The sequence below is a fragment of the Ascaphus truei genome, chromosome 4 (genome assembly GCF_040206685.1).
Source record: "Ascaphus truei isolate aAscTru1 chromosome 4, aAscTru1.hap1, whole genome shotgun sequence".
NCBI classification, from domain to species: domain Eukaryota; kingdom Metazoa; phylum Chordata; class Amphibia; order Anura; family Ascaphidae; genus Ascaphus; species Ascaphus truei.
In genome coordinates, this window is record NC_134486.1 from 6,609,735 (window position 1) to 6,624,554 (window position 14,820).

The 14,820-nt window shown below is 49.7% G+C and overlaps 1 protein-coding gene across 2 annotated transcripts in view; it reads right to left on the minus strand.

Annotated features, from left to right (window-relative positions):
• The window catches only part of LOC142492542 (uncharacterized), a 177,004-nt gene extending 163,671 nt beyond the window's left edge, over positions 1–13,333 (minus strand). For both annotated transcript variants that reach the window (XM_075595243.1, XM_075595244.1), the window contains exon 1: positions 13,185–13,333. In XM_075595243.1, the coding sequence (XP_075451358.1) occupies positions 13,185–13,284 (100 nt within the window). In that variant the 5' untranslated portion in view covers positions 13,285–13,333. The remainder of the gene's footprint in view (positions 1–13,184) is intronic.
• Between the last annotated feature and the right edge of the window lie 1,487 nt (positions 13,334–14,820).

Genomic DNA, 14,820 nt, shown 5'->3' on the forward strand with positions numbered 1-14,820 from the left:
AATGTAACACAGTTCAGCTGCAGCACTTAATTATTGTTTTTTATAGTAAAGATTAACTAACAAAAAACTACTGCAACTGCCTCATACATCTACCAATCTTCTCATCTGGAATTGTGCTGCCTCATACATCTACCACTCTTCTCATCTCGAATTGTACTTCCAGTAAAATGTTAATACACAAGGTGGGAACAAGTAATGCCAACCTAACAAGATTCTAAAAGTGTTCTCTATCGATACAGACGTAGCCAAGATTATTGCACATGATCATAGTCCAGAATATCGCGTTATAACACAGACTATCACATATTTTATATAGGGTACAATGGCAGTGAAACCGCAGAATAACACACACATCTTCCCATAACGCAGCAGTGGTTAAAATAAACCTCACATCCAAAAGTACAGATAAGACCGAGCTGGTAGAGATTCCCCTGTCAATCCAACATACACCTATTGGTGAAGCGTAAATTTACGCGAAACGCGTTGTGGTATCCATAGTCCTTGCAGTAGACGTGTGACTTCATACACAGGACGTGGCTCTAATCCCCCTTCCTCCCTTTCACCCAGTTGTTGGGCGTGCTGCTTGAGCTCCGCGGCAGGACCTTGGGTAACCTTTCAGGACTGTGGCATCTGCTAGCCCGCAACCGGGATCAGTTTATATTGTATTGTATTGTTTTGTACGTCTTTATTTATATAGCGCCAAAAGTGTTCTCAGCGCTTCACAAAGAATACAGTACAGGGAATTATAATTATACAATAAGTGCAGCAAAATCATACAATAGGAAAGGAAATCCCTGCCCCGAAGAGCTTACAATCTAAGAGGTTTAATGGGAAACTTACAGACACAGTAGGTGAGGGAGTAAGTGCTGTAGATGGCAGTGCTTGGTCACAATGTGTGGTAGGAGTGACTGAGTGTGGGACAATAGTCATAAGTGCAGGCTATTGGGATACTTATTTGTGGGGTGATATTTAAGGCTGGTCAGTGTTAATTGAAAAGGTTAACACAATTTACAGGGGAAGAGATGGCAGGGAGGCGTGAGTGAGATCAGGTGTGTATGTCTGACTTCAGGCTCTGGGGAGATCCCCAGCAGTGGGAAGGAGTAGAAAGAGGGTGTGAATAGAGGATTTGTGTGGGTGTTTTTTTATTGAGGGGTATAGAAGTTGTTGGGAGAGGAGTGTTTAAATAATGGTGCAGCGGGGAGTGGGGAATCTAGAGAGAACAGAGACATTCACAAAGGAGTGAGGAAACAGTGAACAGAGAAATCAGTAGGGAGGGCATACAGTAGCGGCAGCTTTTATTTGATGTAATGCCGGCGGCATGCCGGGATCTACTCCGGCTGCCGCCAGTCAAGACCGCGCTACCGCGTTTCCCCCACGCACCCCCCCTCCACTTCGTGAGCATTTTACCCCCCCTTCCCGACGCCGAACCCGGCTCCTGCTCTGCCCCTCTGCTTCCCCGCACCCCCGCTTACCTTACTTTAATCTCCAGGGGTGTCGGGGAAGCCCGGGGTAGCCGGGGAAGCCCGGGGTAGCCGGGGAAGCCGGGGAAGCCAGGCGCGCACGTGACTGTGACGTCACAGTGCGCCGCAACGCACCGCGTCTCCACGCTTCCCACATGCATCCGGCCGGCGGCATTACATCAAATAAAAGCTGCTTCTACTGTAGTAAGATGCAGGAGGAGAGACTTCACAGATAATGGAGGATAAAAATGAACAAATAATCACAGATGTTAAAAGAGAATGTCTAACAGTGGAAAAGTTGTAACGCAGAGTCCAGATCTTCCTCCAATCCTCACCTCCAATTACAACTCCAAAATTAACTCTTGCAAACACTTTAGATATGACACTTAAAATGTGACTCTTTTGATGTTGCACAGCCATATGGCTCACAGCCAAGTTACACTGACTTAAGTACTCTAATCACATGCATTTGACTAACACTTAACAGAGGGGTTTGCCTAATCAACTCAGACACACCAAATAGTTAATTAGATTATCGATTCTCTCTCAATTGATTGGAGTCAGCATACAGCAAACAGACACAAACCAAACTGTTAGATTATCAATTCTCTCTCAATTGATTGAGAGGGGTTACAGTAGCTACTACCCACTACTGTGACTCATTTACCATCTAGTGATGGTAGAGATGTGGGGATGATCTAATGATTAAGTGCAGTATTTTTATATACTTGAACTTACAAAGTTATTATTAAGTGATTGATTTGGGTATCTTCTTGCACTTCTCTCTTTTTGTGTATTTAGATAAAATAAACCTGGCTACATCTATATAATTCAATGCAGGGTTATATAGTTATATTTGGCTCTATCCGGGTCTATCCAACACATTGAAAACAACATAAATATTCTAGTGAGGAAGTTAGTCCTTGTTAACTAGGCATTTACACATTTTCAGCTTGGCTGATAAAGCCCTCTCCCTCTGAATGTGATAAAGCCCTCTCCCTCTGAATGTGATAAAGCCCTCTCCCTCTGAATGTGATAAAGCCCTCTCCCTCTGAATGTGATAAAGCCCTCTCCCTCTGAATGTGATAAAGCCCTCTCCCTCTGAATGTGATAAAGCCCTCTCCCTCTGAATGTGATAAAGCCCTCTCCCTCTGAATGTGATAAAGCCCTCTCCCTCTGAATGTGATAAAGCCCTCTCCCTCTGAATGTGTATCTCTTCCTTTCTAGTGTCTATGTTATTTCTCCTCTTTTCGTCTCTTCTCAGGCCTAAAATATTCCAGTATTTTCCCTTTACCTATCTTACTGTCTCACCTCCCTCCCATATCTCCCTGCTGTGTAACTCACCTCCCTCCCATATCTCCCTGCCGTGTAACTCACCTCCATCCCATATCTCCCTGCCATGTTACTCACCTCCCTCCCATATCTCCCTGCGTGTTACTCACCTCCCTCCCATATCTCCCTGCTGTGTAACTCACCTCCCTCCCATATCTCCCTGCCGTGTTACTCACCTCCCTCCCATATCTCCCTGCCGTGTTACTCACCTCCCTCCCATATCTCCCTGCTGTGTAACTCACCTCCCTCCCATATCTCCCTGCTGTGTAACTCACCTCCCTCCCATATCTCCCTGCTGTGTAACTCACCTCCCTCCCATATCTCCCTGCCATGTTACTCACCTCCCTTCCATATCTCCCTTCTGTGTAACTCACCTCCCTCCCATATCTCCCTGTCATGTTACTCACCTCCCTCCCATATCTCCCTGCCGTGTTACTCACCTCCCTTCCATATCTCACTTCTGTGTAACTCACCTCCCTCCCATATCTCCCTGCTGTGTAACTCACCTCCCTCCCATATCTCCCTGCCATGTTACTCACCTCCCTCCCATATCTCCCTGCTGTGTAACTCACCTCCCTCCCATATCTCCCTGCCATGTTACTCACCTCCCTCCCATATCTCCCTGCCGTGTTACTCACCTCCCTCCCATATCTCCCTGCCGTGTTACTCACCCCCTCCCATATCTCCCTGCCATGTTACTCACCTCCCTCCCATATCTCCCTGCCATGTTACTCACCTCCCTCCCATATCTCCCTGCCGTGTTACTAATCTCTCCCATATCTCCCTGCCGTGTTACTCACACACTCCCATATCTCCCTCCTGTGTAACTCATCTCTCCCATATCTCCCTGCCGTGTTACTCACCCACTCCCATATCTCCCTGCCGTGTTACTCACCCCCTCCCATATCTTCCTGCTTGTTACTAACCCCCCTCCCATATCTTCCTGCTTGTTACTAACCCCCCTCCCATATCTTCCTGCTGTGTTACTCACCTCTCCCATATCTCCCTGCCGTGTTACTCACCTCTCCCATATCTCCCTGCCGTGTTACTCACCTCCCTCCCATATTTCCCTGCTGTGTTACTCACCTCTCCCATATCTCCCTGCCGTGTTACTCACCTCCCTCCCATATTTCCCTGCCGTGAAACTCACCTCCCTCCCATATCTCCCTGCCATGTTACTCACCTCCCTCCCATATCTTCCTGCTGTGTTACTCACCTCTCCCATATCTCCCTGCCGTGTTACTCACCTCCCTCCCATATCTCCCTGCCATGTTACTCACCTCCCTCCCATATCTCCCTGCTGTGTTACTCACCTCCCTCCCATATCTCCCTACTGTGTAACTAAACCTCCCTCCAATATCTCCCTGCCATGTTACTCACCTCCCTCCCATATCTTCCTGCATGTTACTCACCCCCTCCCATATCTCCCTGCTGTGTAACTCAATTCCCTCCCATATCTTCCTGCGTGTTACTCACCTCCCTCCCATATCTCCCTGCCGTGTTACTCACCTCCCTCCCATATCTTCCTACGTGTTACACACCCCCTCCCATATCTCCCTGCTGTGTAACTCAACCCCCCTCCCATATCTCCCTGCTGTGTAACTCAATTCCCTCCCATATCTTCCTGCGTGTTACTCACCTCCCTCCCATATCTTCCTGCGTGTTACTCACCTACCTCCCATATCTCCCTGCTGTGTAACTCACCTCCCTCCCATATCTTCCTGCGTGTTACACACCCCCTCCCATATCTCCCTGCCATGTTACTCACCTCCCTCCCATATCTCCCTGCTGTGTAACTCAACCCCCCTCCCATATCTCCCTGCTGTGTAACTCAATTCCCTCCCATATCTTCCTGCGTGTTACTCAACTCCCTCCCATATCTCCCTGCTGTGTTACCTCCCTCCCATATCTCCCTGCTGTGTAACTCAACTCCCTCCCATATCTCCCTGCTGTGTAACTCACCTCCCTCCCATATCTCCCTGCCGTGTTACTCACCTCCCTCCCATATCTCCCTGCCGTGTTACTCACCTCCCTCCCATATCTCCCTGCCGTGTTACTCACCTCCCTCCCATATCTCCCTGCTGTGTAACTCAACTCCCTCCCATATCTCCCTGCCATGTTACTCACCTCCCTCCCATATCTTCCTGCGTGTTACTTATCTCCCTCCCATATCTCCCTACCATATGTTACTCACCTCCCTCCCATATCTCCCTGCCATGTTACACACCTCCCTCCCATATCTCCCTGCCATGTTGCTCATCTCCCTCCAATATCTTCCTGCCGTTGTTACAAAACTCCCTCTCATATCTTCCTGCCATGTTACTCACCTCCCTCCCATATCTCCCTGCCATGTTACACACCTCCCTCCCATATCTCCCTGCCATGTTGCTCATCTCCCTCCAATATCTTCCTGCCGTTGTTACAAAACTCCCTCTCATATATCCCTGCCATGTTAATCACTTCTATCCCATATCTTCCTGCCGTCATACTCACTTCTAACCCATATATTCCTGCCATGTCACTAACCTCCCTCCCATCTCTACTTGTCATGTTAATCACCTCCCTCCAATACCTCACTGCCGTGTTACTCACCTCCCTCCCATATCCATGAATGCCATGTTACACACCTCCCTCCCATATCTTCCTGCCGTGTTACTCACCTCCCTCCCATATCCATGAATGCCATGTTACTCACCTCCCTCCCATATCTTCCTGCCATGTTACTCACCACCCTCCCATATCTCCCTGCCGTGTTACTCACCTCCCTCCCATATCTCCCTGCCATGTTTCTCACCTCCCTCCCATATCTCCCTGCCGTGTTACTCACATCCCTCCCATATCTCCCTGCCGTGTTACTCACCTCCCTCCCATATCTCCCTGCCGTGTTACTCACCTCCCTCCCATATCTCCCTGCCATGTTTCTCACCTTCCTCCCATATCTCCCTGCTGTGTTACTCCCCTCCCTCCCATATCTTCCTGCCATGTTACTCACCTCCCTCCCATATCTCCCTGCCATGTTTCTCACCTCCCTCCCATATCTCCATGTTGTGTTACTCACCTCCCTACCATTTCTCCCTGCTGTGTTACTCCCCTCCCTCCTATATCTCCCTGCCGTGTTACTCACCTCCCTCCCATATCTTCTTGCTGTGTTACTCAGCTCCCTCCCATATCTCCCTGCTGTGTAACTCAACTCCCTCCCATATCTTCCTGCGTGTTACTCACCTCCCTGCCATATCTCCCTGCCGTGTAACTCACCTCCCTCCCATATATCCCTGCCGTGTTACTCACCTTCCTCCCATATCTCCATGCTGTGTAACTCAACTCCCTCCCATATCTTCCTGCGTGTTACTCACCTACCTCCCATATCTTCCTGCGTGTTACTCACCTACCTCCCATATCTCCCTGCTGTGTAACTCAACTCCCTCCCATATCTCCCTGCTGTGTTACCTCCCTCCCATATCTCCCTGCTGTGTAACTCAACTCCCTCCTATATCTCACTGCTGTGTTACCTCCCTCCCATATCTCCCTGCTGTGTAACTCAACTCCCTCCCATATCTCCCTGCTGTGTAACTCACCTCCCTCCCATATCTCCCTGCCGTGTTACTCACCTCCCTCCCATATCTCCCTGCCGTGTTACTCACCTCCCTCCCATATCTCCCTGCATGTAACTCACCTCCCTCCCATATCTCACTGCTGTGTAACTCAACTCCCTCCTATATCCCCCTGCCATGTTACTCACCTCCCTCCCATATCTTCCTGCGTGTTACTTATCTCCCTCCCATATCTCCCTACCATATGTTACTCACCTCCCTCCCATATCTCCCTGCCATGTTACTCACCTCCCTCCCATATCTCCCTGCCATGTTTCTAACCTCCCTCCCATATCTCCATGTTGTGTTACTCACCTCCCACCTATGTCTCCCTGCCATGTTACTCACCTCCCTCCCATATCTCCCTGCCATGTTTCTAACCTCCCTCCCATATCTCCCTGCCATGTTAATCACCTCCCTCCCATATCTCCCTGCCATGTTACACACCTCCCACCTATATCTCCCTGCCATGTTGCTCATCTCCCTCCAATATCTTCCTGCCGTTGTTACAAAACTCCCTCTCATATATCCCTGCCATGTTAATCACTTCTATCCCATATCTTCCTGCCGTCATACTCACTTCTAACCCATATATTCCTGCCATGTCACTCACCTCCCTCCCATCTCTACTTGTCATGTTACACACCTCCCTCCCATACCTCACTGCCGTGTTACTCACATCCCTCCCATATCCATGAATGCCATGTTACACACCTCCCTCCCATATCTCCCTGCCATGTTACACACCCCCCTCCCATATCTTCCTGCCATGTTTCTCACCTCCCTCCCATATCTCCCTGCCATGTTTCTCACCTCCCTCCCATATCTCCCTGCCATGTTACACACCTCCCTCCCATACCTCACTGCCATGTTACACACCTCCCTCCCATATCTCCCTGCCATGTTACACACCTCCCTCCCATATCTTCCTGCCATGTTACTCACCTCCCTCCTATATCTCCCTGCCGTGTTACTCACCTCCCTCCCATATCTTCTTGCTGTGTATCTCACCTCCCTCCCATATCTCCCTGCTGTGTAACTCAACTCCCTCCCATATCTTCCTGCGTGTTACTCACCTCCCTCCCATATCTCCCTGCCGTGTAACTCACCTCCCTCCCATATATCCCTGCCGTGTTACTCACACCCCTCCCATATCTTCCTGCTGTGTAACTCAACTCCCTCCCATATCTTCCTGCGTGTTACTTATCTCCCTCCCATATCTCCCTATCATATGTTACTCAGCTCCCTCCCATATCTTCCTGCCATGTTACTCACCTCCCTCCCATATCTCCCTGCTGTGTAACTCAACTCCCTCCCATATCTCCCTGCTTTGTAACTCACCTCCCTCCCATATCTCCCTGCCGTGTTACTCACCTCCCTCCCATATCTCCCTGCCGTGTTACTCACCTCCCTCCCATATCTCCCTGCCGTGTTACTCACCTCCCTCCCATATCTCTCTGCTGTGTTACCTCCCTCCCTCCCATATCTCCCTGCCATGTTACTCCCCTCCCTCCCATATCTCCCTGCTGTGTAACTCACCTCCCTCCCATATCTTCCTGCGTGTTACTTATCTCCCTCCCATATCTCCCTACCATTTGTTTCTCACCTCCCTCCCATATCTCCCTGCCATGTTACTCACCTCCCTCCCATATCTCCCTGCCATGTTTCTAACCTCCCTCCCATATCTCCCTGCCATGTTACTCACCTCCCTCCCATATCTCCCTGCCATGTTACACACCTCCCTCCCATATCTCCCTGCCATGTTTCTAACCTCCCTCCCATATCTCCCTGCCATGTTACTCACCTCCCTCCCATATCTCCCTGCCATGTTTCTAACCTCCCTCCCATATCTCCCTGCCATGTTACTCACCTCCCTCCCATATCTCCCTGCCATGTTTCTAACCTCCCTCCCATATCTCCCTGCCATGTTACTCACCTCCCTCCCATATCTCCCTGCCATGTTTCTAACCTCCCTCCCATATCTCCCTGCCATGTTACACACCTCCCTCCCATATCTCCCTGCCGTGTTACTCACCTCCCTCCCATATCTCCCTGCTGTGTAACTCACCTCCCTCCCATATCTTCCTGCGTGTTACTTATCTCCCTCCCATATCTCCCTACCATTTGTTTCTCACCTCCCTCCCATATCTCCCTGCCATGTTAATCACCTCCCTCCCATATCTCCCTGCCATGTTGCTCATCTCCCTCCAATATCTTCCTGCCGTTGTTACAAAACTCCCTCTCATATATCCCTACCGTGTTAATCACTTCTATCCCATATCTTCCTGCCGTCATACTCACTTCTATCCCATATCTTCCTGCCATGTTTCTCACCTCCCTCCCATCTCTACTTGTCATGTTAATCACCTCCCTCCCATACCTCACTGCCGTGTTACTCACCTCCCTCCCATATCCATGAATGCCATGTTACACACCTCCCTCCCATATCTCCCTGCCGTGTTACACACCTCCCTCCCATATCTTCCTGCCGTGTTACTCACCTCCCTCCCATATCTCCCTGCCATGTTACTCACCTCCCTCCCATATCCATGAATGCCATGTTACACACCTCCCTCCCATATCTCCCTGCCATGTTACACACCTCCCTCCCATATCTTCCTGCCGTGTTACTCACCTCCCTCCCATATCTCCCTGCCATGTTACTCACCTCCCTCCCATATCCATGAATGCCATGTTACACACCTCCCTCCCATATCTCCCTGCCATGTTACACACCTCCCTCCCATATCTTCCTGCCATGTTACACACCTCCCTCCCATATCTCCCTGCCATGTTACTCACCTCCCTCCCATCTCTACTTGTCATGTTAATCACCTCCCTCCAATACCTCACTGCCGTGTTACTCACCTCCCTCCCATATCCATGAATGCCATGTTACACACCTCCCTCCCATATCTCCCTGCCATGTTACACACCTCCCTCCCATATCTTCCTGCCGTGTTACTCACCTCCCTCCCATATCTCCCTGCCATGTTACTCACCTCCCTCCCATCTCTACTTGTCATGTTAATCACCTCCCTCCAATACCTCACTGCCGTGTTACTCACATCCCTCCCATATCCATAAATGCCATGTTACACACCTCCCTCCCATATCTCCCTGCCGTGTTACTCACCTCCCTCCCATATCCATGAATGCCATGTTACACACCTCCCTCCCATATCTCCCTGCCATGTTACACACCTCCCTCCCATATCTTCCTGCCATGTTACTCACCTCCCTCCCATATCTCCCTGCCATGTTTCTCTCTTTCCTCCCATATCTCCCTGCTGTGTTACTCCCCTCCCTCCCATATCTTCCTGCCATGTTACTCACCTCCCTCCCATATCTCCCTGCCATGTTTCTCACCTCCCTCCCATATCTCCATGTTGTGTTACTCACCTCCCTCCCATATCTTCCTGCTGTGTTACTCCCCTCCCTCCTATATCTCCCTGCCGTGTTACTCACCTCCCTCCCATATCTTCTTGCTGTGTTACTCAGCTCCCTCCCATATCTCCCTGCTGTGTAACTCAACTCCCTCCCATATCTTCCTGCGTGTTACTCACCTCCCTCCCATATCTTCTTGCTGTGTTACTCACCTCCCTCCCATATCTCCCTGCTGTGTAACTCAACTCCCTCCCATATCTTCCTGCGTGTTACTCACCTCCCTCCCATATCTCCCTGCCGTTTATCTCACCTCTCTCCCATATATCCCTGCCGTGTTACTCACCTCCCTCCCATATCTCCCTGCTGTGTAACTCAACTCCCTCCCATATCTTCCTGCGTGTTACTCACCTACCTCCCATATCTCCCTGCTGTGTAACTCAACTCCCTCCCATATCTCCCTGCTGTGTTACCTCCCTCCCATATCTCCCTGCTGTGTAACTCACCTCCCTCCCATATCTCCCTGCTGTGTAACTCACCTCCCTCATATCTCCCTGCCGTGTTACTCACCTCCCTCCCATATCTCCCTGCCATGTTACTCACCTCCCTCCCATATCTCCCTGCCATGTTTCTAACCTCCCTCCCATATCTCCATGTTGTGTTACTCACCTCCCACCTATGTCTCCCTGCCATGTTACTCACCTCCCTCCCATATCTCCCTGCCATGTTTCTAACCTCCCTCCCATATCTCCCTGCCATGTTAATCACCTCCCTCCCATATCTCCCTGCCATGTTGCTCATCTCCCTCCAATATCTTCCTGCCGTTGTTACAAAACTCCCTCTCATATATCCCTGCCATGTTAATCACTTCTATCCCATATCTTCCTGCCGTCATACTCACTTCTAACCCATATATTCCTGCCATGTCACTCACCTCCCTCCCATCTCTACTTGTCATGTTAATCACCTCCCTCCCATACCTCACTGCCGTGTAACTCACCTCCCTCCCATATCCATGAATGCCATGTTACACCCACCCCTCCCATATCTTCCTGCCTAGTTACTCACCTCCCTCCCATATCTCCCTGCCATGTTTCTCACCTCCCTCCCATATCTCCCTGCCATGTTACACACCTCCCTCCCATATCTCCCTGCCATGTTACACACCTCCCTCCCATATCTCCCTGCCATGTTACACACCTCCCTCCCATATCTCCCTGCCATGTTACACACCTCCCTCCCATATCTCCCTGCCGTGTTACTCACCTCCCTCCCACATCTCCCTGCTGTGTAACTCACCTCCCTCCCATATCTCACTGCTGTGTAACTCAACTCCCTCCCATATCCCCCTGCCATATTACTCACCTCCCTCCCATATCTTCCTGCGTTTTACTTATCTCCCTCCCATATCTCCCTACCATATGTTACTCAGCTCCCTCCCATATCTCCCTGCCATGTTACTCACCTCCCTCCCATATCTCCCTGCCATGTTTCTAACCTCCCTCCCATATCTCCATGTTGTGTTACTCACCTCCCACCTATGTCTCCCTGCCATGTTACTCACCTCCCTCCCATATCTCCCTGCCATGTTTCTAACCTCCCTCCCATATCTCCCTGCCATGTTAATCACCTCCCTCCCATATCTCCCTGCCATGTTGCTCATCTCCCTCCAATATCTTCCTGCCGTTGTTACAAAACTCCCTCTCATATATCCCTGCCGTGTTAATCACTTCTATCCCATATCTTCCTGCCGTCATACTCACTTCTAACCCATATATTCCTGCCATGTCACTAACCTCCCTCCCATCTCTACTTGTCATGTTACACACCTCCCTCCCATACCTCACTGCCGTGTTACTCACATCCCTCCCATATCCATGAATGCCATGTTACACACCTCCCTCCCATATCTCCCTGCCATGTTACTCACCCCCCTCCCATATCTCCCTGCCATGTTACTCACCTCCCTCCCATATCCATGAATGCCATGTTACACACCTCCCTCCCATATCTTCCTGCCATGTTACTCACCTCCCTCCCATATCTCCCTGCCGTGTTACACACCCCCCTCCCATATCTTCCTGCCGTGTTACTCACATCCCTCCCATATCTCCCTGCCATGTTACTCACCTCCCTCCCATATCCATGAATGCCATGTTACACACCTCCCTCCCATATCTCCCTGCTGTGTTTCTCACCTCCCTCCCATATCTCCCTGCCATGTTACACACCTCCCTCCCATATCTCCCTGCCATGTTACACACCTCCCTCCCATATCTCCCTGCCATGTTACACACCTCCCTCCCATATCTCCCTGCCATGTTACACACCTCCCTCCCATATCTCCCTGCCATGTTACACACCTCCCTCCCATATCTCCCTGCCATGTTTCTCACCTCCCTCCCATATCTCCCTGCCATGTTACACACCTCCCTCCCATATCTTCCTGCCATGTTACTCACCTCCCTCCCATATCTCCCTGCCATGTTTCTCACCTCCCTCCCATATCTCCATGTTGTGTTACTCACCTCCCTACCATTTCTCCCTGCTGTGTTACTCCCCTCCCTCCTATATCTCCCTGCCGTGTTACTCACCTCCCTCCCATATCTTCTTGCTGTGTTACTCACCTCCCTCCCATATCTCCCTGCCCTGTTACTCACCTCCCTCCCATATCTCCCTGCCATGTTACTCACCTCCCTCCCATATCTCCCTGCTGTGTAACTCACCTCCCTCCCATATCTCCCTGCCATGTTTCTCACCTCCCTCCCATATCTCCATGTTGTGTTACTCACCTCCCTACCATTTCTCCCTGCTGTGTTACTCCCCTCCCTCCTATATCTCCCTGCCGTGTTACTCACCTCCCTCCCATATCTTCTTGCTGTGTTACTCACCTCCCTCCCATATCTCCCTGCCCTGTTACTCACCTCCCTCCCATATCTCCCTGCCATATTTCTCACCTCCCTCCCATATCTCCCTGCCATATTTCTCACCTCCCTCCCATATCTTCCTGCCGTGTTACTCACCTCCCTCCCATATCTTCTTGCTGTGTTACTCACCTCCCTCCCATATCTTCCTGCGTGTTACTCACCTCCCTCCCATATCTCCCTGCCATGTTTCTCCCCTCCCTCCCATATCTCCCTGCCATGTTTCTTCCCTCCCTCCCATATCTCCCTGCCATGTTACCCTCTTTCCTCCCATATCTCCCTGCTATGTTACTCACCTCCCTCCCATATCTCACTGCCGTGTTACTCACCTCCCTCCCATATCTCCCTGCCGTGTTACTCACCTCCCTCCCATATCTCCCTGCCGTGTTACTCACCTCCCTCCCATATCTCCCTGCCGTGTTACTCACCTCCCTCCCATATCTCCCTGCCATGTTACTCACCTCCCTCCCATATCTCCCTGCCGTGTTACTCACCTCTAGGAATTGCTGTGTGTAGTATAGCTGTATCCGCTGCCCAGGTTGCCACCGAGCACAGAATGAGCCCCAGAAGGAGGGAGACACCGTTTGGAGTCATGTTGGTCTCTGGAGCTGTGTCTGGGTCCCCTGGGCTGTCACACACTGGGATTTATACCCTGAGTTTTGGGAAGGGAGGGGACAGGACAAGGGCGAGGGAAGGGAGGTGACAGGACAAGGGCGAGGGAAGGGAGGGACACAGAGGGAACAGACCTGGGGCTGTCTAATACAATATTTCACAATAAGCATCTTACAGCAAGTCACTGGGATCTGAGCATTGTTTGATTAGGACTCCCACAGATGGGAGGTTTAGCTTGTTGATGATGATAAACAAACAGCTGAGTCTGCATTTGATCTTGTGAAGAGGTGACACCATAGTACTGTAAGGTATAGCCATATCCTTCATGCATTTGGTTTATCCAGTTACAGTAGATTATGGAGAGCCTGACAAATGAGATGTGTAAATAGTACTGGGGTCTGATTTTTAAGATTAATATTATTGGATATGATTGCTCTGTGGATGTTAATGGCACTGGGATACTATACAGTATACTGTATACACTACACATGTCTGTGTGACTTAAAATTGCTTGTGATATTGATTAGAAACTGAGAAACTGTACAGTTCTCCTGCAGCCAATCACACTTCTATTGGCCTTACCGTGACCTTTAAGTTTAACCTGGACCTTTGCTTTTTACTTGGACCCACGCTACTAACTTGGACCCTTGCGACTTACCTCGATCTTCATTTCTAACCTGAACCCTCACTTATTACCTGGACTCATGCTTGTTAACACAACCCTTTTGTCTTCCTGGACTCTTCCCAACACTTGGACCCCATTTCTTTACTGGTACCGTTTCCTATATATTATAGTTTATATCACAGCCCCTGGATCTTCTCGCCTCCTTCATTGTGGAAGGTCGGGGTTGCTCCTGGATAATTGTGGTGGGATTCCTTCTACTCCTGTGTGTCCTGTGCTTCAAGGTGTCACAATTAGAGCAGTAGGAACTGCAGAGATTTGGCAGCTGGGCATCTCAATCATCCGTTCTGGGTCCATAGCACTTTATTGTATTTTTAGTGACATACCCTGCAGATGAATTGGAAAATAATTATCCCAAATCTACTAGTGAAACAAACAAAACATAATGAAACTGTAACTTACTTTAGTACATGTTCCCTGATGCCAGATCACTCTGTACCTGCTTCTAATCTATTTTCTGCCCCCAAAGTCTCTGTACAAGAGCTCTACATGTGACTCAGGACTTTTAACTTAAAGATACAGGACTAACAGGATCGTGTGAATGTTACAATATCAATAGCCATCTTCAATATACATCAATTCTTTCCCACAATGGGCCAACTTACGTTCATTAAAGTCACAGATCCACATGCGTCCTTTTGACATACTGCAGGGTGCGTCTTACTTCTAATCTCTTCTCCCAGCTGGACCGATTATCATTATCTTATTACAGAGACACAGGAAACAGAATGTGATGATAAGAAAGAAATAGAATCTATATGAATATTACCAATCTCAGGAGGTAACCGAACTAAAATAGAGGAACTCTTCTGGACTAGCCTGATTGACGGAGATAA